The 26,184-nt window shown below is 36.9% G+C and overlaps 1 protein-coding gene across 1 annotated transcript in view; it reads left to right on the forward strand.

The window, feature by feature from the left end:
• The window catches only part of WDPCP (WD repeat containing planar cell polarity effector), a 274,720-nt gene that overhangs the window by 236,812 nt on the left and 11,724 nt on the right, over positions 1-26,184 (forward strand). Inside the window, exon 17 of the mRNA XM_049695803.1 lies at positions 14,857-14,959. Within this exon, the coding sequence (XP_049551760.1) occupies positions 14,857-14,959 (103 nt within the window). The remainder of the gene's footprint in view (positions 1-14,856; positions 14,960-26,184) is intronic.

Raw genomic sequence — 26,184 nt, forward strand, 5'->3', positions numbered from 1 at the left:
ACCTCTTCTGTTTTAAGACACTGGATTGAGTGTATACATCAACTTCTCCCTCCTGTGCCACATCTCTATAAATGATGGAACATATGTGTGTGTGGTTAAAATTTATAACTGGAATTCAAATCAAGAATACATAAGAGACCGGAAGCTGTGAGGAATCCACTGAAAACTGTAAAACACACAAAATAAGATTGAAAAAAGAAAGCAGAAACCTAAATGTCCAGATAAGATGGCTCCCAAAGTTGAAAGAAGCACCAAAAGTTCTCCATGCCCTGGGAAAGGGGATACTAGGAATCAGAAAAATGTTCCTGGGATAGCAAGGGTGAATAATCAGGTTGTAGCAAGGTGGGTGAGTGGAGAAGTCAAAGTAAGTAAATACTGATAAACCCCAGGTATTGTTAGAAAAATAAGGTGTTGTGAGTATGTTAAGAATTTAAGAATATTCACCAGAAAAATATGAAGGGTGATTTTATGAACTGAATTGTGTCCCCCTGTCTTTCCAAATTGATATGTAGAAGCTGTAACCCCTAATGTGACTGTATTTGGAAGTGAGGCCTTTAAAGATACAGTTAAGGTTAAGTGAGGTTGTGGAGGTGGAGCCCTAATCCAATATGACTGGTGTATTTGTAAGAAGAGGAAGAGACAACAGGGATGCATGTGCACAGAGGCAAATCCAGCAAGAAGGTGGTCACCTGCAAGCCAATGAGAGAGGCCTCAGGAGAAACCAAACCTGTCAGCAGCTTCGTCTTGAACTTCCAGCCTCCTGAACTGTGAGAAAATAGTATTTCTCTTGTTTAATGTGCCCAGACTTTGGTATTTTCTTATGGCAGCCCTAACAGACCAATACAAATGGCGTAACTTTAGAATCAGTAAATAAAAACACAAAAAAGACGACTTGATAAATTATTACAGAACAAATAGGAAATAATCAAAAGGAAATAAATAAGGGTGTGGCAAATAGAAAGTAAAAAATAAGCTGGCAAGAATGTCTAAGCATCAGTAATTATAATGTCAATGAATTAAATTCACCTACTGAAAATCAGAGACCACAAAATTGGATTTTTAAATATCCAGGCATGTGCTGCATATATAAAACACTCCAAACCCAAAATAACATGGTTCAAATGGAAAAATATATATAATAAATGCTTCCAAAACCAACTGTCAGAAGAAAATATCTGAAGACAAAAGTATTAAAAGGGAAAAAGAAGGTGAGGCACTTTTAAAGCATGTGCTCAAATTCTTTGATACTCTTTTTTTTTTTTTAATTAATTTATTTATTTTTGGCTGTGTTGGGTCTTCGTTTCTGTGCGAGGGCTTTCTCTAGTTGTGGCAAGCGGGGGCCACTCACTATTGCGGTCTCTCGTTGCGGAGCACAGGCTCCAGACGCGCAGGCTCAGTAGTTGTGGCTCACGGGCCCAGCCGCTCTGCGGCATGTGGGATCCTCCCAGACCATGACTCAAACCGGTGTCCCCTGCATTGGCAGGCAGATTCTCAACCACTGTGCCACCAGGGAAGCCCCAGATACTCCTCTTTTCGAAAGGTGGTGCCTTATCCTCTCATCCCCTTGAATGTGATCTGGACGTAGTAACTAACTTCAGCTATGAAGTGTGACTTCTGAAACTAGGTAATAAAATGTGTTGTGGCTTCCTTTTTGCCCCTTTCTCTCTGATCACTTGCTCTGGGGGAAGCTAGCTGCCATGTCATGAGGACATTCAAGCAGCCCTATGGAGAGGCCTATGCAGTGAGATACAGATGCGTCTGATAAATGGCCGGTAAGGAACTGCATTTGCCAGCCATGTGAATGAGCCATCTAGAAGCAGGGCCTTCATACACAAACTTTCAGATGACTGCTCCTCTGGCCAACATCTTGACTGCAACCTCATGAGAGACCCTGAGTCCAAATTGCCCAGTTAAGTCTTCTTGGATTCCTGACCCTCAGAAATTATGGTATAATTGATGTTTATTGTTTTAAGCTACTAACTTTGGGGGTAATTTGTTGTGCAGCAATTGATAACTAATAGAGATCCTTTATAATAACATAGTTGATAATCATAGAAATAATCCATCAAATAGAGATAGCACTATTCATTTAACTACAGAGCTCCAAAATATATTCTAAAAAAAAAAAACCTTCAAGGAAAAGTTGAAAAATCCACAAAGTGCAGGATGTTAGCACACCCTTCTCTGAAAACCATACACTGAGAAGGAAAAAGACAGTAAGGATATTAAGGATTTTAAGAACATAATTAGAAAACTTGACCTAATGAAGATATGTTTAATAAACATATTATTAAACATATTAAAGAATGCATATTATTAATAAAGTCATTTTAAATAATCATATCTAAGCCACCAAGGAAATATCAACATATTCCACATATTTCTACCACAGAAATCATATTCAGTGACTTCTGTGCAGTAAAAGTAAAAACTAACTATAAAAAGATCACCCCAGGACTTCCCTGGTGGTGCAGTGGTTAAGAATCCACCTGCCAGGGCTTCCCTGGTGGTGCAGTGGTTGAGAGTCCGCCTGCCGATGCAGGGGACACGGGTTCGTGCCCTGGTCCGGGAAGATGCCACATGTTGCGGAGCGACTGGGCCCGTGAGCCATGGCCGCTGAGCCTGCGCATCCGGAGCCTGCGCTCCTCAATGGGAGAGGCCACAGCAGTGAGAGGCCTGTGTACCGCAAAAAAAAAAAAAAGAATCCACCTGCAAGTGCAGGGGACATGGGTTGGAGGCCTGGTCCGGGAAGATCCCACATGCCACAGAGCAACTAAGCCTGTGTACCACAACTACTGGGCCTGCACTCTAGAGCCCACAAGTCACAGCTACTGAGCCCACGTGCCTAGAGCCCATGCTCCACAACAAGAGAAGCCACTGCAATGAGAAGCCTGTGCACCACAACAAAGAGTAGCCCCCGTTCACCACAACTAGAGAAGGCCCGTGCACAGCAGTGAAGACCCAACGCAGCCAAAAATAAATAAATAAAATTTTTAAAAAAAGATCACCCTGATAAAAAATAACATGTGCCCCCAAATTTAACAACATACTTATTAATAACTCTTTGGCTAAAGGTGATCTCAAAGTGGAAATTGTAACTTAATGGCAATGAAAATATTACATATCAAGGTCTGTGGCTTGCAGCCAAAGCAGTAATACTCAGAAGAAATTTCATAGCTTTAAATTCATTATTTTTTTTAAAAGATTGAAAATAAATGACCTGTGCTTTCATCTCAAGAGAACAAAGACAAATAAATCCAAAGAATGTAGAGAAATGAAATTAATGAAGATAAAAGAATTAAATTTTTTAAAGTAGAATTTCTCAATAAAATCAAAGCCATTTTCTAGAAAAGACCTGTAAGATAATAGTTTAGAAAAATATCATCAAGGCTTAGAAAAAGAAGACAAACACACACACACACAAACTAGGATTGAAAAGGACAGAACTACGGCAAAGAAAATTTGTTTTTAAAGAGAAGGATACTATTAATTTTGTTTTGAATTTATTTTTATCATGGATAAAATACAGAGGGAATAAAATAATGAACTGCCATATACCAATCACCTAACTTCAACAAGTACCTATACATGACCAAACAGTTTTCATTTATATTTCCAACCACCCTACATCCCATTTTGGATTATTTTGAAGCAACGTATTATTTTACTTTAAATGCTTCATTATATATCTCTGAAAGAGAAGTTTTGTTGTTGTTTTTTTTAAAGAAACATCATCACAATACTACTATTAAATCTAAAGAAATTCCTCTTAGTTTCTTACTTATTTTATTTATTTATTGGCTGCATCAGGTCTTAGGTGCAGCACGCGGGATCTTTTGTTGCAGTACACAGGCTTCTCTCTAGTTGTGGCACGCAGGCTTAGTAGTTGTGGCTCACGGGCTCCAGAGTGAGTGGGCTCTGTAGTTGTGGTGTGCAAGCTCCAGAGTGCGTCGGCTTTCTCGTTGCAGCACGCAGGCTCTCTAGTTGTGGTGCGCAGGCTTAGCTGCCCTGTGTCATGTGGGATCCTAGTTCCCCAACCAGGGATGGAACCGGCATCCACTGCATTGCAGGGCAGATTCTTAACCACTGGACCACCAGGGAAGTCTCTCCCCTTAGTTTCTTAATATCATCAAATAATCCAATTGATGTTCAGATTTCTCTGTTATCTCCAGAAGTATTTATTTTAAAAAATCTAAAAGGTAGTTGTATCTCAGGATCAACCAGGTCCAACGTTACATTTGGTTGATGTGTCTCAGTGGTTTAAAGTCTATTTTTTTTCTTTTTTGTATTTATTTAAAATTTTATTTATTTATTTATATATTTTTTGGCTGTGTTGGGTCTTTGTTACTGCACGTGGGCTTTCTCCAGTTGCAGTGAGCTGGGGCTACTCTTCGTTGTGGTGCGCGGGTTTCTCGTTGTGGTGGCTTCTCTTGTTGCGGAACATGGGCTCTAGGCCCGCAGGCTTCAGTAGTTGTGGCACATGGGCTTAGTTGCTCCACCACATGTGGGATCTTCCCGGACCAGGGATTGAACCCATGTACCCTGCACTAGAAGGCGGATTCTTAACCACTGTGCCACCAGTAAAGTCCCTCAGTGGTTTATTTTAATCTGACTTCCAGCTTTCTCTCTTTTCCCCACTTGTTTTGCAGTTTTGCTGTTGAATAAACTGAACCATTTGCCGTATAGAGTTTCTCATATTTTGACATGTGCCAACCTCATATCTTTGGAGTGCTTATTAATATGTTCCTCTGTCTCCTGTGTTTCCTGTAAACCATTAGTTCATTTGGGTCTGTTTCAAGTGACCATTTTTTCTCCTGGTTAGGGTCACATCTTCTTAGTCCTTCTCACCAAAAGTGAGGTCATCACTTTCGGTTTTATCCTTCATTTATAGTATATATATATATATATATATATATATATATATACACACACACTATATATATATATACTATATATATAGTATATATATATAAAACTAAAGATGCATATATATTCATCTATATCCCTGTTTTTAAATAAAACTTCTGTTTTAGTGTTTTAGTAGCATATTAAAACATTGTTTGGGAACTTGATGGTTTTTTGTTTTTTCTTAATTTTATTGAAGCATAGTTGGTTTACAATGTGTTAATTTCTGCTGTACAGCAAAGTGATTCAGTTATACATATATTCTTATTCATATTCTTTTCCATTATGGTTTATCACAAGATATTGAATATAGTTCCCTGTGCTATACAGTAGGACCTTGTTCTTTATCCATCCTATATATAATAGTTTGAATCTGCTAATCTCACACTCTCAATCCTTTCCTCCCCCCCACCCCTTGGCAACCACAGTTCTGTTCTCTATGTCTGTAAGTCTGTTTCATAGATTTGTTCTTTTGTGTCATATTTTAGATTCCACATAAAGTGGTATCATATGGTATTTGTCTTTCTCTCTGACTTACTTCATTTAGTTTGATAATCTCCAGATCCATCCATGTTGCTGCAAATGGCATTATTTCATTGTTTTTCATGGCTGAGTAATATTCCATTGTGTGTGTGTGTGTGTAAATATATATATACACATACACGTACGTATACACATATCACATCTTCTTTACCCATTCATCTATCGATGGACATTTAGATTATGTCCATATCTTGACTATTGTAAATAGTGCTGTTATGAACATAGGGGGTGCATGTATATTTCCTAATTATAGTTTTGTCTGGGTATATGCCCAGGAGTGGGATTGCTGGATCATATAGTACCTCAATTTTTAGTTTTTTAAGGAACCTCCATACTGTTCTCCATAGTGGCTGTACCAATTTACATTCCTACCAACAGTGTAAGAGGGTTCCCTTTTCTCCCCATCCTCTCCATCATTTATGATTTGTAGACTTTTTAATTATGGCCATTCTGACTGGTGTGAGGTGGTACCTCATTGCAGTTTCGATTTGCATTTCTCTGATAATCAGCAATGATGAGCATCTTTTCATGTGCCTGTTGGCCATGTACCTGTTGGTCTTCCTTAGAGAAATGTTTATGTCTTCTGCCCATTTTTTGATTGGGTTGTTTGCTTTTTCGTTATTGCATTGTATGCACTATTTATATATTTTGGAAATTAAGCCCTTGTCGGTTGCATCATTTGCAAATATCTTCTCCCAGTCTGTAGGTTGTCTTTTTGTTTTATGGTTTCGTTTGCTGTGCAAAAGCTTAGAAGTTTGATTAGGTCCCATTTGTTTATTTTTGCTTTTATTTCTATTGCCTTGGGAGACTGACCTAAGTAAACACTGGCGTGATTTATGTAAGAGAATGTTGTGCCTATGTTCTCTTCTAGGAGTTTTATGGTGTCATGTCTTATATTTAAGTCTTTAAGCCACTTTGAACTTACTTTTGTGTACAGTGTGAGGGTGTGTTCTAACTTCATTGATTTACATGCAGCTGTCCAACTTTCCCAGAACTACTTGCTGAAGAGACTGTGTCTTCCCATTTGTATATTCTTGCCTCCTTTCTTGAAGATTAATTGAACATAGGTGTGTGGGTCTATTTCTGGGCTCTCTATTCTGTTCCATTGATCCATATGTCTGTTTTTGTGCCAGTATCACACTGTTTCGATTACTCTAGCTTTGTAGTATTGTCTGAAGTCTGGGAGGGTTATTTTTCCTCAGGATTGCTTTGGCAATTCTGGGTCTTTTATGTTTCCATATAAATTTGAGGATTATTTGTTCTAGTTCTGTGATAAATGTCATGGGTAATTTGATAGGGATTGCATTAAATCTGTAGATTGCTTTGGGTAGAATAGTCATTTTAACAATTTTAATTCTTCCAATCTTAGAGCATGGCATATCTTTCCATTTCTTTAAATCATCTTCAATTTCCTTTACTAATGTTTTGTAGTTCTCAGCATATAAGTAAGTCTTCCACCTCCTTGGTGAGGTTTATTCCTAAGTTGTTTTTTTTTTAGATGTGATTTTAAAAGGGATTGTTTATTTACATTCTGTTCTGATATTTCATTGTTAGTGTAAAGAAACTCTACTGATTTCTGTATGTTAATCTTGTATCCTGCTACCTTGCTGAATTCATTTATCAGTAGTTTTGTGAGTCTTTAGGGTTTTCTATATATAGTAACTTAATTTTGTTATAATATCCTGGGAATAACTCTGATCATTCTATATAGCAGTATATAAAATGATCAGAAGAATTTTAAAAAGTATGATAATATATACAACAGTGCAATAAACATGAAAACTTAGTTAACATGAATAAAATGAAAAACTTGAATTGATTAAAATAGATGAATTTAAATAAACCAGTAGCTCCAAGGACAAAATTCAAACAAGCCAAAAATATAACTCCTAAAAAAAGCAGTAGGTTTTATTTATGAATTAAAAACTTAAAAACTTATTCTAACATGAAAATAAGTGTCATTCCAAGTAAATTCTCCATTTGGTAACAAAATCTAAATTCTTTACATATATTTTCACATTTAAAATAATTATTCATTGTTCTTATATAAAAAAGATTATTTATGTAGATACTTATGTAGACATTAAGAACTGATTACTAAAATTTATATTAATATTAATGTAACTTATGAGATAAATTATTTCATAGACTTCCTTATCTTGAAAGTTACTTTTCCCTCAAATCTACAAATATGATATTTCTAAAATATTAACACATTATCAGAAATATTTTATTCCTAATTCTTAAAACTTCTTATTAACCAGATTTGTCCTATGAAAAGAAATGCTATTTTGAATAAGTACAAAGAGAAGTGTATCAACATTTTACTTTACTTGAAATAAAGCAGCATGAAATTAAATGTTCTGAAAGCAGTTTTGGACAAGGCTTAAAGCTGCAAAGCTTGTAGTTAATGAATTTAAAATTTATATTATCAACTGATTTGAACTAAGTAAAATATTATAGCTAGGAGGGCCAGAACATGGTAGTCTTAAATGTGTAGAAGCTGTTGCATGTCTTTGTAAGTGCTTCTGTTATCTCATACAAACCTATCAATCCCCAGAAGCCTAACAAAAATTAGAAAAGGTTATAACAACATCAATACATTATAATAGTTAAACTTATCTGTCAGTGACTAGTCCAAAGTATGATTTCAAGATGAAAATCTACTCAGGATTTTTTTTTAGCTTTGAATAGTTTTTTTTTTTTTTTTTTTGGTTTTGCTGCACGGCTTGCACAATCTTAGTTCCCCAACCAGGGACTGATTCCGGGCCCTCAGCAGTGAAAGCATCGAGTCCTAACACTGGACCACCAGGGACTCCTTAGCTTTAAATGCTTTTTGTTGTAAATCTGCATATTCATTATAGTAGTACATTAAATACCACCTGTGAAAGGTAATGAGCTCCCAGGAATAACAAGTCTTTTATTCCAGACCTTAGATGATACAGAGAGAATATGTGTCAATTTTTAAACATGGATCATAGCCAAAGACTCTCAGTGTTTGTCATCTTTTGTTCAGTGGAAGCCAATTTCACTTAATAGTGCTAAAAGATGTTACTAATATAAGTCAGTTTGGCAAACAGTAAATTAAAAATTGTCGCTGAGAATGACAGAAACTAAATAGTTCATTCTTCTGAATATTTTTCTGAAAACTTGCTTCCACATTAGTAACACTTTTATAATAAAACCATTCATAACTAGGTAATCCTGATTGGGTGGCAGTAAAGGTTGGGATTTATCAATATGACACTTTTCAGATCTATTGTCATCTATGTTATCCCTTTAGACCCATTACATGCCATTTTAATCTTATACAATAAGTCTCCAAAAAGAGACCAAGGAAACAAAAAAGGACTGTACAACTTACAATGTCTCCTTGTGCCATGTGCCTCCGAGACACGTGATTCTAAACATCTAAGTATGGTATGGTAACACAGTTCACTAGTATGTGAAAACCTTGATGGATGGGCATCAGGGGGTAGATACATGTTTTATGGGGCCTGAAACTTATACTTCTGAAGAAAAATAATTTAATTGACCTAGAGAATATTATGCTTAGTAAAATAAGTCATAGAAAGACAAATACTGTATATTATCACTTAGATATGGAATATAAAAAATAAACAAATAAATATAACAAAACAGGATAAGACTCACAGATATAGAAAACAAACTAATGGTACCAGTGGGGAGACAGAAGGGTGGGAGGGTCAAGATAGGGGTATAGGATTAAGATATACAAACCTCTATGTATAAAAAAGATAAGCAACAAGGATATACTGTACAGCACAGGGAAATATAGCCATTATTTTATAATAACTTTAAATGGAGTATAATCTATAAAAATACTGAATCACTATGCTGTACACCTGAAAATATTATAATATTGTAAATCCACTATACTTCAATTTAAAAAAGAAAGTTAAAAAAAAAATTTAACATTTCAAGTACAAAAGTAGGTACTGGGAAGGATATGTACAAATAAGAGGCAGAGAAGCTTATGCTTTATAAACTTTGTAGTAAATTTACCTCTGCATCTGGCACGTAGTAAACACTCCATAATTATTTGTGGAATAATTTTTGATTAATAAGTATTAATTAAATTTAAAGTCAAGATGAGAAGGGCATGACTTTCCCAGTAGTGGTCTCTTGCAGTGTATTTAATATAATATCATTTAACAGTACCTTAGCCTTAGTCTCAACCAGCTTTACTGCATGTCCTGTATTCTTGTATGTGCTGTCCTAATCAAGTAAAAGACATGAAAATGAAATACAAAGCCAAGTGGCTTTTACTTTCTTGACTTATTTAGAATATGACCATTTCCCAGGGGTATATGAACATATTTAACTGTATATATCCAACATTTAAACTAAATTGAAACACTAAAACTATCTAAAAGTTAAAAAATAAATGTATCCAGAGGATAGCCAATTGGGGGGGGTGATATAGATACTAGATACTAGATGTCTTTTATCACACTGTAAAGATTCATGCATGAACTGTCTCAAACTGAGAGGTATGGAGTTACAGAAATATACTCTCTACTGCATTTTACTAAAAACTACATTCATATATATGAATAGTGAGAAGGTCCACAGAAATGAAAACCTTCATGGTACAGATATAATATCAACTCAAGAACTGTTAAGCCTTATTACCTTCTTGAAATTAATGACCCCAAATTCCCTATAACAGTTAAAAAATTAAGAGTAGAAATCACAGAATTAAGAATGAGAGAGAGAGAATATGTTCCAGAAATAATTTGTGGACCACAGATCTTATAGCCAACACTTACATCACTGTTAAACATAAAATACTAACATTAGTAACTCACAAAAAAACTGATATTTTTTATGGGTAACTTTCTTTTTCACTGATTTATATGCCTATATACTAGTGCTATTATATAGTCTTAATGTTAACTAGAATAAGTCTTAGATATTCTTGACCATTTACTTTCACATATGAATTTTAAGATCAACTTGTCAAGTTCCATGAAAAATATTGAAGGGATTTTGATTGGAATTCCACTGAATTTTACAGATTATTTGGGGTCAGAATTGATATCTTTATGATGTATAATCTTTTCAGACATAAGCAGGTGTATATCTGTATTTTAATCAGGTGTTCATTTACGTCACTCAGTAATGGGTGGTAATTTCTTCTTAAATGCATTGTATATCTTTTGCTTATTTTCAGTGAAGAATCACATATAAATTTTGCCAGAGACAAGAAGATAGGAAAAAAAGCTGCCTTAGCTTATTTGTAAGGCTAGTATAACTTTGATACTAGTTGAGGGCTTGTTAGCAGTCAAGTGCAAGTAAAGTGATAGAATTTCTTAAGAACACAGACGCACTTATATAATACTGTACAGCAACTATACCTCAGTAAAAAAAAAACATAAATGCAAAAGTATTAAATAAAACACTAGCAAACTGAATACCGGAGTATATATATATTTAAATTACTGCTAATTTCTTCATTGAATATAAGGATCTATTATGAAAGTATCATGCCACTCTTGGATTAAAAAAGAAAATCAACATGATTTTTTCAATTGATATACATTTAAGTTGCTTCTGATTTTTTATCGTTGTAAGTACTGCTGTCAGGAATTCCCTGGTGTTCCAGTGGTTAGGACTGCATGCTTTCACTGCCGAGGGCCTGGGTTCAATCCCTGGTTGGGGAACTAGGATGCCACATGCTGCATGGTGCAGCCAAAAATAAAAAAAGGTAGTCTCAAAAAAAAAAAAAAGTATTGCTGTCATCACCAATCTTGGACATAAGATTGGTCACATCATTTCCTTAAGAAGATTTTCCAAAAGTATATGTATGCAAATTTGAATTCTGATGTATTACTAAAATATGGACTCATCAAACTTTTTCCATAAAGGACCAAACAGCAAATATTATAAGCTTGTGGGCCAAAAGGAAAAATTGAGGTTATTATTTAGGTACTTGAGAAAACAAATTTCCATAGATTTTTATTGATAAAATTTTAAATGTAATAATTGAGTATGATAGAAAACAAATTTCCACAAATCTTTATTGATAAAATTAAAAATCTATTAATTGAGTACAGTTTTCATAATAAAGTTCTACAGATGTGAATAATGGAATTCTTTTGTGGGGGGATAACATTTCTCTTAATAAGGGTTGAAAGGTGGTTTTCCTTAACAACAAAATCTGTTGCAAATGTTCATCTGTGAATACTGATCTATGATGAGATTTTATGTATTTCAACTTTGCAAATTTCTTTCCTCATAGATAAGTACTGCCAAATACTGATATCAATCCATGAGCGTATGGTTTAATTGCACATATTCACTGATCAGAAGGCATTTTTACAATTCTATTAGCTAAAGGCTAGACTGCCTTTTAACATGTTACTACATTGCAAATTAATTACTTCCTATTAAAGTTCCTTAATTGCAACATTGGAATATGGACATTACCTTTGCACTTGTATCAAGGTTGAAAAATGCTGCTGTGGACTGAAATACATTGCTGGGAATTTGTATATGAATGGAGATCTCACTTCTTTTTTTAACTTTTGACAGTGCAGGAAGTGTATAACACAGCCTGTAACACAGCCTATTACTTGCAAGTCAAACAACGTTCTCACTGAAATGACTTTATCACAATATAAGTTTCACATATAAGTACTGTTTTGCTTTTAATAGTTTCAGATTGAAACACTTTCAAGTCTTCAGCATAAGGTAATTCCAAAGCCATTCAGAGTTGAGTGGTTGAGCACAGTTCTTCCAACCATTTAAAAATGTAAACACCATTTTCTTTTAAAATTGAAGTATAGATGAGTACAGTATTATATATACAGGTGTACAATATAGCAATTCACAATTTTTAAAGGTTATACTCCATTTATAGTTATAAAATATTTGCTATATTCCCTGTGTTATACAATATACCCTTGTAGCTTAATTTATACCTAATAATTTGTACCTCTTAATCCCTTATGTCTATAATGCCCTTTCTTCCCTCTCTACTGGTTTGCTCTGTATATCTGTGAGTCTGCTTCTTTTCTGTTATATTCACTAGTTTGTTGTATTTTTTAGATTCCACATGTGATATCATACAGTACTTATCTTTCTCTGTCTGACTTATTTCACTTAGCATAATGACAAAACCAAAAAACCTACTGAATGGGAGAAAATACTTGCAAACAATATGATAAGGGGTCAATATCCAAAATATATAAATAGTTCATACAACTAATCATCAAAAAACAAACAACCTGGTTAACAAAATGGGCAGAACTGAATAGACATTTTTCCAAAGAGGAAATGCAAATGGCTAACAGGCACATGAAAAGATGCTCATCATCACTAATCATCAGGGAAATGCAAATCAAAACCACAATGAGATATCACCTCACACCTGTCAGAATGGCTGTCATCAAAGAGAACATAAATGACAAATGTTGGCAAGGATGTAGAAAACAGGGAACCTTCATACACTGTTGGTGAGAATGTAGACTGGCGCAGCCACTGTGGAAAACAGTATGGAGGTTTCTCAGAAAACTAAAAGTAGAACTACCATATGACCCAGGAATTCCACGCCTGAGTGTATATGTGAAAAAAACAAAAGCACTAATTCGAAGAGATACATGCACCCCAGTGTTCATAGCAACATTATTTACATTTGCCAAGATATGGAAGCAACCTAAGTGTCCATCAACAGATGAGTGGATAAGGAAGATTGTGGTACATATCAGGCTTCCCTGGTGGTCCAGTGGTTAAGAATCTCCCTGCCAATGCAGGAGACATGGGTTCGAGCCCTGGTCCGGGGAGATCCCACATGCCGCAGAGCAACTAAGCCCGTGTGCCACAACTACTGAGACTGTGCTCTAGAGCCCTTGAGCCACAACTACTGAAGCCCGGGCACCTAGAGCCCATGCTCCGCAATAAGAGAAGCCACCACAATGAGAAGCCCGTGCACTGCAACGCAGAGTAGCCCCCGCTCGCTGCAACTAGAGAAAGCCCACGCGCAGCAGCGAAGACCCAACGCAGCCGAAAAAAAAAAAAAGTCATAAAAAAAAGCGCACACACACACACACACTGGAATACTACTCAGCCATAAGTAAGAGTGAAATTTTGCCATTTGCAGCAACATGAATGGACCTGGAGGGCATTATGCTAGGTAAACACCGTTCTTTACTCAAGGGCTGTACAAAAGGCAGGCTATATTTGGCTTATAGGCCATAGTTTACTGACCCCTGCTCTGTAAAGTCTATATTCCCAGTAAATGTAATAAGTGCCTGTTTCCCCCCAAATTTTGCAACCAGTAAGTAATAACTTTAAAAAATTTGTCCAGTTTGAAATTACATTTTTTCAACTTTGAACATTAGGACAGTGAAATACCTTTTCATGATTATAGGCCATTTATATTTCATCATTGAAAACTTGTTGTTCATGTTCTTTTTCCATTTTTATTGCAATAAAATTCTCATTCCAACAGTCACCCTGTGTACCAAAAAGAGTTCAAAGTCCTTTTTAGTGGCTCTGTCTACTTCTTTAGAATTATTTTCCACTGCATTCTCCCACACAACCAACATTCCTTCCGTATTGAAAGACCTGCCATTGCTTGATAGAACTGTGTTTTCTCAAGCTTCTCTATGTATGTGCACCAGGTATCATTCATTTTCTGTTGCCTTTTCTCCATTTTCCCTTCTACTATAACTCTTATTTATCCTTCAAGATGCAGATCAAGGATCAGTTCCTCCTCTTTGGTTCTACACCATTCTTAACTCTGCCATAAAACCTATTACACTATGTTACTAACTGTTGTTTACAGTTGTCTTTCTCCCTACTGGGCTGAAAGCTTGTTGAGAAACGGTATTGTAATTGATCTCTCTTTTCACAACTTAATAGGCACTGATTATTTGTTGACTGAATAAGTTCAAGATGATAGTAGTGTTAATAATATTAATAAAGTAACATGTGCCAGACACATAAATATCAGAGACAAATTTGTATAATAGTATTCCTTATAAAATGCTTATCATAATGAACAATTGAATTTTGAAGAAGCTATCTCAGATAGTAAAATTTCATTAAAGAAAATAGCCACTAAGATTTTTATTCCCTGACAAAACTAAGTACATCAAACATTGGATTTAAAAGCTTGTTTTTTTCCCTAAAGACTTAATTTATTTAAATAACTGCCACTAGTTATAGCTATGATTTCCAATTCAAGAAAATTTGCTTGTATTAGAAAACTGAGAAAATTAAAATACAAAATTTTTGTATTTTATCATCAGCCATGTCTGTTTTGTAATCTATTTTTGTTACTGTTTTGAAAGAACAGTAAGTTCTTTCTTTCAAAATCTCCTTTGTAACTTGACTAAGATACATTTTGGATTAATCTTTTATCTTGCTTTATTTCCAAAGGACATCCATTACCTTGCACTAGAAAAGGGCGAATTGGCACTAGCTGAAGTGGCAAGAAAGAGAGCTAGTGACATTGATGCAGAATCAATAACCTCTGGAGTTGGTAAGATTTAATGCTGTTTTTTTAAAGTGTTTTTTATTTTAATCAATACTTATTCAGTATCACTTGTATTTACATTTGTAGGGCATGGCTGGTTAATTTGAATTATTTTCTTTGTGAAGACAGTGTCTTTTTTTAGAAAAAACAAGAATTAAGCCTGGGTAAATAGTACAATATGGATATTTAACTTGGAATTGTGTTAATATGCAAATTAATAATCAGTAATTAATAACTACTTAGCAAAAAGTTTAAAAGTCATTGTTCTTTTCATAAGATTTTAAGGAAAACAGTTTATTATTATTAGTGCTATTATTAAAATTAACCAACACAGGAACTTATATAATCCTTTATTTTTATACATAGACATGTCACATCTCAGAAGAATTCCCTCCTATATCAGACAAAGTACTTCACGTGAAATTTAGGTTTGATGGGTGATTTTTTTTTTTTAATTTAGAAGCCACTAGATTCATTTTACTGTGAGTCTTCCAAAGAAGATAAATCAAAAGCCTAAATTGAATCTAAAAGTCCATTCAAAACTTTATAATATAGAAAAATGATGTCTTTAAAAACTATAATAATATCAGCATGAGTTTCCTTTTTCTAAACTCAATTTATCCTAATGTGACCAACTCTGAAAGTACTGATCTCTGGACATCCCAATTTTTATTGTTCCTGGTATTTCCTATTCCTAAATTAGGCAGAGGACCCTCAGAAATTGTAATAGAATTTATTTCTTCATGGAACTCCTATAAAACAAAGAAGTTTCAGTAAGGTTTCCACTTGGTAAGTTGCTTGAAAATATTATAACATTGATTATCCATTGATGGATCATCTTGTGCTTTGTTTTTGTAATGTTGGCAGCCAAAAGGAGCAATTGTCGGCTTCTCTCTAACATCACCACCAGAGATCCCAGTCTTCCAGTTGGTACTGAAGGACTCAAAACCATACTACCAGGGTAGCTCTAAAGCTGAATACCAAAGCTGACAGTTGTTTACCAGAAAGATGATTTTGTTCTCCCTCCCCCACCCTGAAAAAGTTCCAAACTGATCAAACCCAAAAGATGCGTAGACCACTTTCAAATCTTCATTCCTAATGGATAAAGGATATTCAATATTAATATAATATTAGATAAGAGTAACTTCAGTTGACCTATCAGTGTATATTGTTACTTGCTAAGGATAGTGATGTGCATCCCAATAAAAACAATAATAGCTAATATTTACTGAATGCTTACTGTGGGCCATGTACTATTCTGTTAACTACATTTACTAATTTAAGCCTCACCGTAATTCTTTGAGGCAGGTACAATTTATATTTGTGATAAGTCACTTATAACTAAATAATGAAATCATACCCTATTAATAGGAATTGCTGTGTTACATCATGGGGATACAAACATCCTCCATCCCCATCCCTCTTGCCATTTAGGAAACACAGTAGGAGGTTAATTCATAGCAAATTTTATCAGAATTTTCCTTAGTTGTCATGTACACTGCCTTTTCCACCAGGGTTTCAGATATAATGGAGGCAATTTTTGCATTTTAAAGCTATTTAAATTTACTAAGAGTGAAAAGGAATATGAAGAGATTACCACGAAATTTCAGAAAAATGAAGAAACTCCACTATTCACCAAAATGCATCCTGTGCCCTGTGTATATTTTGATCAGGTTACCTAGGCCAGCTGATAATTCCTAGCCAAAGAGTTTGGTGTTCCCCCTTTGAGCCCTGCCTCATTTCTAGTAAATACCTTTTTTTCACTGAAACCCTGTTACTCCCCATTTCTCAGCTTTTTTTCAGGCCTTATCCTATGGCTTTGATTACTATCTCTTGTCAAAGATCCATTTAATAACAACAGTAACTATCAAGAGGTGAACAGCTTAGATAAATGTTCTATTCCACTTTTGTTCCAGAAAACTGGGGTGGCTCTCACTTATATTTAGCAGACAGAAAAAACGAATCAGCAAACTTTAAGATACAACATTTAGAATCATTGAGTCTGAGGAGCAAAAGGAAAAAAGATTAAGTGAAATGGGCCTAAAGGACTTATGGGACACTCTCAAGCATACCAACAACTATGGGAGTCTCAGAAAGACAAGTGAGAAAGAGACAGAGAGACTATTTGAAGAAATAATGACCGGAAACTTCCCAAATTTGAGGAAAGAGATGGATCTACAAATCCAACCTCAGTGAACTCCAAATACAATCAACCAGGAGAGAGACCCATGCTAGGACAAATTATAATCAAACTATCAAAAGCTTTTCAGCTTGAAAAAAGCATCTTGAAAGCAGCAAGAGAAAAGCAACTTATCATATACAAGGTATCCTCAATAATATTATTAGCAAGTTTCTAGTAGAAACCTTGGAGGCCTGAGGCAATAAAATGACATATTTAAAGGGCTGAAACAAAAAAGAATGTCAATGGAGAATTCTATATCCAGCAAAACTTTCCTTCAAAAATGAGGCAGAAATTTAGACATTCCTAGCTAAATAAAAGGTGAAGGAGTTCATTACCTTCCCTAAAAGTAATGCTAAAGGGAGTCCTACAGGTTGAAATGAAAGGATCGTAGACAGCAACTTGAACCCATATGAAGAATGTAAAGATCTCCAATAGAGATTAATACATGGACAAATATAAAAACAATTATTATTATAATATTTTACTACACTTTTTATTTTCAACAGGAATTAAAAGACAAATGCATAGAAAATAATTATAAATCTGTTAGTAGGTACACAGTATATAAAGATGTAATTCATGACCTCAATAACATAAAGTTGGAGCACAGGAACACAACTTAAGTTAACTTGGTATCCATTCAAATTAGATTATTATAATTTAGGATGTTATCATGTAATCCCCATAGTAACTACAAAGAAAATAACTATAGAATATACACAATGGAAATTCAGACGTTTCACTACAAAATATCAACTAAACACAAAAGAAGGCAGTAATGGAGGAAATTAGGAGGAAAAAGGCTATAAGGGGGAAAAAGGCTTTAAGACATACAGAAATTAAATAACAAAATGGGAAAAGTCCTTCCCTATCAGTAGTTATTTTAAATATAATGGAATAAACTCTCCAGTCAAGTCTGCACAGAGCAAAGAGGTTGTAGGTAGGACTTGACTGGTGAGTTTATGTGGGTGAGGATAAGTGAAAGACACCCATCTCAAAAGAGCTAAAGTAAAAATAGGAATGTCATTGGCATCATGGGATATATGCTAGTACCAAAGGATAGGAATACAGGTGTAACTGAGACATAGCTGTAACCAGAAACTTAAAAGCTGTTTGGACTTTCTTCAATATTTTCTTTCTCCAAAGACCATTTTCGTCTTCTCAAGTTTTTAAGGCAGTAAGCAAGTTTGCCAGTAGGACTCAAACTCTGCATCCTTTAGTTGAGGCATGCAGAGGGAAAAATTATTCTCATTCTTGTTCCAGAATTTCCAGAGAAGGACTTTGATTCAGCTGGTTTCCTTACCCAAGTTGTTCCCATCAACTATGGCCAGAGGGCTGGGTCACATAGCTCCAAGAAAAAGGCTCCCACAATTGGATACGATATGGGGGTCAGTTTTTAGGACAAGGGTATTAGGCAGATAATCCTATAGACATCTACTTCAGAGGTAAAGGGAAGAACCAAACATGACTCCATCCTGCAGGCCAGCAAGATCACCTTTAAAAGAAAGAAAATAGGTGTACTTTCAGGTATTCTGATTCAAGGCTCTTAGAGGACAAGCTGTCCCACAATCATTTGAATATCTAAGACAAGGGAAGGATCAGCACCGTATATCAGGATTTGAGCTGAAGAGACTTCCAAGGAAAGAAATAAAGAGTGAGAAATAAAGGATACAGAACCTTGGGGAAACAAACACATAGAGCTGTTCTACTACCCATTCACTCGCTCCTCAAACCATGCCTATATGGCTGCTATCAAATTATTCCACCAAAACAGTTTTCACAATGTTACAGTGACTCCCCTCTCCCTATCCCACCATGACAGTAAATTGAGTAGGCATTTTTAAGTCCTCAACTTATATAACCTTTACAACAGTAGTTAAATATTATTCACTACTCCCTCCATGTCGAAATTTTCTTCTTGTGATTTCTCTGACATCATTCTTGCATGATTTTCTTCCTAACATTTTTCCAGCCATTCCTTCTCAGTTTCCTTTATTGCTTTGTCTTTATCAGACTTCTGTAAATTAACCAAATGCAGCAATCTGGGGAGGGTTTCAAGAAAAACAACTGAATTTCATGTAAGAACAGCAAGTTCTATAGTGTTGTTGGGTTTTTTTAAATATTTATTTATTTTGGCTGCACTGGGTCTTAGTTGCAGCATGTGGGATCTTGTTGTGGCCTGTTTAGTTGTGGCAGGTGGACTTCTTAGCTGTGGCATGGGAACTCCTAGTTGCAGCATGCATGTGGGATCTAGTTCCCTGACCAGGGATTGAACCCAGGCCCCCTACATTGGGAGCATGGAGTCTTACATACTGGACTTCCAGGGAAGTTCTTTGTAGTGTTTTAACTTGCCCTTTTCCCATCTGCCCCACCACCCAGCTCCACAGTAGCCTTGAAAACCACAGCCCATAATCCTGGTGAAAATCAGCAGCTCCAGGAGCCAGCAGAGAGTAAAGAACAGTATTGGAGGTCCTTCAAAGTCCCAATCCCAGATAACTATCATTATTTGACTGATGGTTCCTTGGAAGACCTCTTGTGTAAGCCTTTCTTTATTTGACCTGATTGGAAGCTCACTCTTTGTGAAAAAGCCCTTTCCCCAGGGTGCTTTGTGGAAAACTATTAGAGGCAGTTGTTTAAGATTTTGGCTGCCTGAGAAGGTAAGTAAGTACTGGGGCAAACAATAAGCCAACCAAAAAGCTAAAAAGGAAATTCTAGAGAATAAGATATCCATAGGAGATTTGAAAAGCTCGGAAATCTTTCTGGGACTCTGTATACTACTGTGTGCATGCCCGGGACTGTGTGCATTCTTAGGAAATACATGAGATGGTCACCTAAATTCTCACCTCTGGCTGATCTGGAGGCTCTATGCATGCAAGCAGTGGAGGCTAAAGCTGAGTTGTAAAATGCCTAGCTGAGCATTCAAGGGGTTCCCTAAAACACAGAACCCCCACCCAAAAAGATTCCAAGATAGGATTCTAGGATTAAAAATCTTTATCCAATCTGTAGATGACTATTTAGGTAACTGAAAAGAGATTTCAGTGGCTGCACACAACAAAGGATATACACTTTACAGAATTAGTTCAAAAGTTACCAAACAACAAATAGCAACAACAAACCTTGAAGAAGAGTGATTTACAGAGTTGCCACATTATATTTAAATATATTAATATATTTAACATTTACACATTTATTAAATATTTATAATATTTAAACATATTACTTAAATGCAGTTTTTCAACAAAATTTTGTTTTTTTAATTAAATTTAATTTTTATTTTATATTGCAGTATAGTTGATTTATAATGTTGTATTAGTTTCAGGTGTACAGGAAAGTGATTCAATTATAAACCTACATATATCCATTCTTTTTCAAATTCTTTTCCCATATAGGTTATTACAGAATATTGAATAGAGTTCCCTGTGCTATACAGTATGTCCGTGTTGATTACATATTTTATATATAGTGGTGTATATATTAACCCCAAATGCACAAGATTTTTATGTATTAATTTTGTATCCTGAAACTTTACTGAATTTATTGATGAGCTCTAGTAGTTTTCTGGTAACGTATTAGGACTTTCTATGTGTAGTATCATGTTATCTGCAAAGAGTGGCAGTCTTATTCTTCTTTTCCAATTTGGTTTCCTTTTGTTTCTTTTTCTTTTGTTTTTGTTTTTTTGTGGTACGTGGGCCTCTCACTGTTGTGGCCTCTCCCATTGCGGAGCACAGGCTCCGGACGCACAGGCTCAGCGGCCATGGCTCACGGGCCCAGCCACTCTGCGGCATGTGGGATCTTCCCGGACCAGGGCATGAACCCGTGTCCCCTGCATTGGCAGGCGGACTCTCAACCACTGCACCACCAGGGAAGCCCCTCTTTTTCTTCTTTGATTGCTGTGTCTAGGACTTCCAAAACTATGTTTAATAGAAGTGGTGAGAGTAGACATCTTTGTCTTGTTCCTGTTTCAGTTTTTCACCATGGAGAATGATGTTAGCTGTGGGTTTTTCATATATGGCCTTTTTTATGTTAAGGTAAGTTCCCTCTATGCCCACTTTCTGGAGAGTTTTTTCATAAGTCATTGCTGAATTTTATCAGAAGCTTTCTCTGCATCTATTGAGATGATTATATGGTTTTTATTCTTCAATTTGTTAATGTGGTGTATCATATTTATTGATTTGTGGATGTTGAAGAATCGTTGCATCCCTGCGATAAATCCCACTTGATCATGGTGTATGATGCTTTTAATGTATTCGGTTAGAATTTGGTTTGTTAGTATTTTGTTGAGGATTTTTGCATCTATGTTCATCAGTGGTATTGGCCTGTAATTTTCTTTTTTGTGGTATCTTTCTTTTTTTTTGCGGTACACGGGCCTCTCACTGTTGTGGCCTCTCCCGTTGCGGAGCACAGGTTCCGGACACGCAGGCTCAGCAGCCATGGCTCACGGGCCCAGCCGTTCCACGGCATGTGGGATCTTCCCAGACCAGGGCACGAACCCGTGTACCCTGCATCGGCAGGTGGACTGTCAACCACTGCGCCACCAGGGAAGCCCTTTTTTGTGGTATCTTTGGTTTCAGTATCAGGGTGGCAGTGGCCTCATAGAATGAGTTTGGGAGTGTTCCTTCCTCTGCAATGTTACCTCTTTTCTAAATGTTTGATAGAATTTGCCTGTGAAGCCATCTGATCCTGGACTTTTGTTTGTTGGAAGTTTTTAAATCAACAGTTTCAATTTCAGTACTTGTAATTGGTTTGTTCATATTTTCTATTTCCTCCTGGTTCAGTCTTGGAAGGTTGTACCTTTCTAAGAATTTGTTCATTTCTTCTAGGTTGTCGATATATAGTTGCTTGTAGTCTCTTACGGTCCTTCGTATTTCTGTGGTGTCTGTTGTAACTTCTTTTTCACTTCTGATTTTATTGATTTGAGCCCTCTCTTTTTTTCTTCATGAGTCAATTTTGTTTATCTCTTCAAAGAACCAGTTTTTAGTTTCATTGATCTTTTCTACTGTTTTATTCTTCTCTATTTCATTTATTTCCGCTGTGATCTTTAATGATTTCTTTCCTTCTACTAACTTTGTGTTTTGTTTGTTCTTCTTTCTCTAGTTACTTTAGGTGTAAGGTTAGGTTATTTATTTGAGATTTTTCTTCTTTCCTGATATAAGATTGTATTGCTATAAACTTCCCTCTTAGAACTGTTTTTGCTGCATCCCATAGTTTTGGATTGTCGTGTTTTCATTGTCATTTGTCTCTAGGTATTTTTTAGTTTCCTCTTTGATTTATTCAGTGATCCATTGGTTGTTTAGTAACATATTGTTTAACCTCCACGTGCTTGTGTTTTTTTACTTTTTTGCTTGTAATTGATTTCTAATCACATAGCACTGTGGTTGGAAAAGGTGCTTGATGTGATTTCAATTTCCTTAAATTTACCGAGGCTCACTTTGTGGCTCAGCATGTGATCTATCCTGGAGAATGTTCCATTTGCACTTGAGAAGAATGTGTATTCTGTTGCTTTTGGATAGAATGTTTTATAAATAACAATTAAGTCCATCTGATCTAATATGTTCCCTGTTGATTTTCTGTCTGGAAGAGCTGTCCATTGATGTAAGTGGGTGTTAAAGTACTCTACTATTATTGTGTTACTGCTGATTTCTCCTTTCATGGCTGCTAGCATTTGCCTTATATATTGAGGTGCTCCTATTTTGGGTGCATATATATTTACAATTGTTATATTTGCTTCTTGTATTGATCTCTTGATCATTTTGTAGTGTCCTTGTCCCTTGTAACAGTCTTTATTTTAAAGTCTATTTTGTCTGATATGAGTATTGCTACTCCTGATTTCTTTTGATTTCCATTTGCATGGAATATCTTTTTCCATCCCCTCACTTTCAATCTGTATGTGTCCCTAGATCTGAAGCGGGTCTCTTTTAGACAGCATCTATACGGGTATTGTTTTTGTATCCATTCAGCAAGCCTGTGTCTCTTGGTTGGAGCATTTAATCCATTTACATTTTAGGTAATTATCCATATGTATGTTCTTATTGCCATTTTGTTAATTTTGGATTTGTTTTTGTAGGTCTTTTTTCTTTGCTTCCTCTTTTGTTCTCTTCTCTTGGGATTTGATGACTATTTCTAGTATTGTGTTTGGATTGCTTTTTCTTTTTTGTGTATCTGTTGTAGATTTTTGGTGTGCAGTTCCATATAGCAGTCTACATATATACAAGATTATTTCAAGTTGCTGCTCTCTTAATTTCAAAGGCATTTCCAATATCCTGCATTTGTACTGTCCTCACGATTGCTGGTTTTGATATTATATTTGTGTGTGGAGTCTTTCCTACCTTTAGCTTTCCCATTCGTAATTTTCTTGTTTCTGATTGTGGCCTTTTCTTTTCCACCTAGAGAAGTTCCTTTAGCATTTGTTGTAAGGCTGGTTTGGTGATGGTGAATTCTCTTAGCTTTTGCTTGTCTATGAAGCTTTTAATTTCTGTCAAATCTGAATGAGAGCCTCGCTGGGTAAAGTATTCTTGGTTGTAGGAGTTTCCCTTTCATCACTTTTAATATATGGTGCCACTCCCTTCTGGCCTGCTGAGTTCCCACTGAAAAATCAGCTGATATCCTAATGGGGATTCCGTTGTATGTTGTTTGTTGCTTCTGCCTTGTTGCTTTTAATATTTTCTCTTTGTCTTTAATATTTTTTAGTTTGATTAATATGTCTTGGAATGTTCCTCCTTGAGTTTATCTTGCCTGGGACTCTGTACTTCCTGGACTGGAGTGAGTCTTTCCTTTCCCATGTTAGGGGAGTTTTCAGCTGTAATCTCTTCAGATATTTTCTCAGGCCCTTTCTCTCTGTATTCTCCTTCTGGGACGCCTATAATGTGAATGTTGGTGTGTTTAATGTTATCCCAGAGGTCTCTGAGACTGTCCTCATTTTTTTTTTCCATTCCTTTTTCTTTATTCTGTTCTGTAGCAGTGATTTCCACCACTCTGTCTTCCAACTCACTTATTCTTTTTTCTGCCTCATTTATTCTGTTGATTCCCTGTAGTATATTTTTCATTTCGGTTATATTGTTCATCTCTGTTTGTTTGTTAAGTCTTCTAGTTTGTTTTTTTTTTTTTTTTTTTTTTACTGTGTTGCGTCTTTGTTTCTGTGCGAGAGTTTTCTCTAGTTGTGGCAAGCGGGGGCCACTCTTCATCGCGGTGCGCGGGCCTCTCACTTTGGCAGCCTCTCTTGTTGCAGAGCACAGGCTCCAGACACGCAGGCTCAGTAGTTGTGGCTCACGGGCCTAGTTGCTCCACGGCATGTGGGATCCTCCCAGACCAGGGCTCGAACCTGTGTCCCCTGCACTAGCAGGCAGATTCTAAACCACTGCACCACCAGGGAAGCCCCTAGCTCTTTGTTAAACATATCTTGTATCTTCTTGGTTTGTACCTCCATTCTTTTTCCGAGATCTTGGATCATGTTTACTATCATTACTTGGAATTCTTTTTCAGGTAGATTGCCTATCTCCACTTCACTTACTTGTTGTTCTGGGCTTTTATCTTGTTCCTTTGTCTGGACCATAGTTCTCTGTCGTTTCATTTTGTCTAACTTTCTGTGTTTGTGGTTTCCTTTCCATCGGCTGCAGAGTTGTAGTTCCCATTGTTTCTGGTGTTTGCCTCCTGTTGGGTGAGGTTGGTTCAGGGGCTTGTGCAGGCTTCCTAGTGGGAGGGACCGATGCCTGCCCACTGGTGGGTGGAGCTGGGTCTTGTCCCTCTGGTGGTCATGGTCATGTCAAGGGGTGTGTTTAGAGGTGGCTGTGAGCTCAGTACAACTTAGGCAGCCTGTCTGCTGATGGGTGGGGCTGTGTTCCCACCCTGCTGGTTGTTTGGCCTGAGGTGTCTCAGCACTGGAGCTGCAGGCTGTTGGGTGGGGCCAGGTCTTGGTGCCAAAATGGCAACCTCCAGGAGAGCTCACACCCATCAGTATTCCCTGGGACCTCCGCCACCAGTGTTCTTGCCCCCACAGTGAGCCACAGCTGACCCCTGCTTCCCCAGGACACTTTCCAAGACCTGCAGGTGAGTTTAGCCCTGGCTCCTGCTTTGTGTGGGTCCCTGTACATGTGAAACCTTGTGTGCGCCTTCAAGAGTGGAGTCTCTGTTTCCCTCAGCCCTGTGGAACTCCTGCATTCAAGGCCCACTGGCCTTCAAAGCCAAATGCTCTAGCCTAAATCCTCAGGCTGGGGAGCCTGACATGTGGCTCAGAACTCACTCCTGTGGGACAACCTCTGTGATATATTTTCCAGTTTGTGGGTCGCCCACCCGGTGGGTATGGGATTTCATTATATCATGAAAGCACCCCTCCTACCATCTCGTTGTGGTTTCTTCTTTGTCTTTGGATGTAAATATCTTTTTTGGTAGGTTCCAATCTTTTTTGTCGGTGGTTGTTTAGCAGTTAGCTGTGATCTTGATGTTTTCATGAGAGGCTGAGCTCAAGTTCTTCTACTTTGCCATCTTGTCCACAATCAAGGGGCTGCTTTTAGTTTAGATTCTTTATGCCTCTTTCCTCAGCATGTGCTGGCTGTTATCCCCTTGAAATGGGGGTGTACAGGTGTGGTGGCCTGTGCATGCTCCCAGGATGGCACGTACAGCACCCTGCACCTGTGCCCACATCTCTTAGTGGAAGCGGCTGCCTGCGCACTCCCACAACAGCAGGGGCAGTGATTGGCACCTGTTCTCATGTTTCTTGGTGGTGGTGGCAGCTCACACACTCCCAGGACAGTGAGGGCAGTGACTAGCATCTTCTTGTGGGTCTCAAAGCAGCAGCGGTGGTCCGTGCACTCATGGGACAGTGGGGGTAGTGATTGGCACCTACTTGCAGGACTCTTAGCGGAGGTGGCAGCATATGCCCATCTCTGGAACCCAGGATGGCATTGGTGGCTTGCACCCACCCCTGGAGCTCATGTAGATGGTGTCCTGTTGCCTGAGAGTGAACACAGAGAAAGAGGCTCCTATGGAGGTCCCACTCCTACCCCTCTCCCTTGCACCCCCAATGGAGCCTTGCCTCTTTGGTGGGCCCCAGCTT

Source organism: Orcinus orca, chromosome 13 (genome assembly GCF_937001465.1).
Source record: "Orcinus orca chromosome 13, mOrcOrc1.1, whole genome shotgun sequence".
Classification (NCBI taxonomy): Eukaryota; Metazoa; Chordata; class Mammalia; order Artiodactyla; family Delphinidae; genus Orcinus; species Orcinus orca.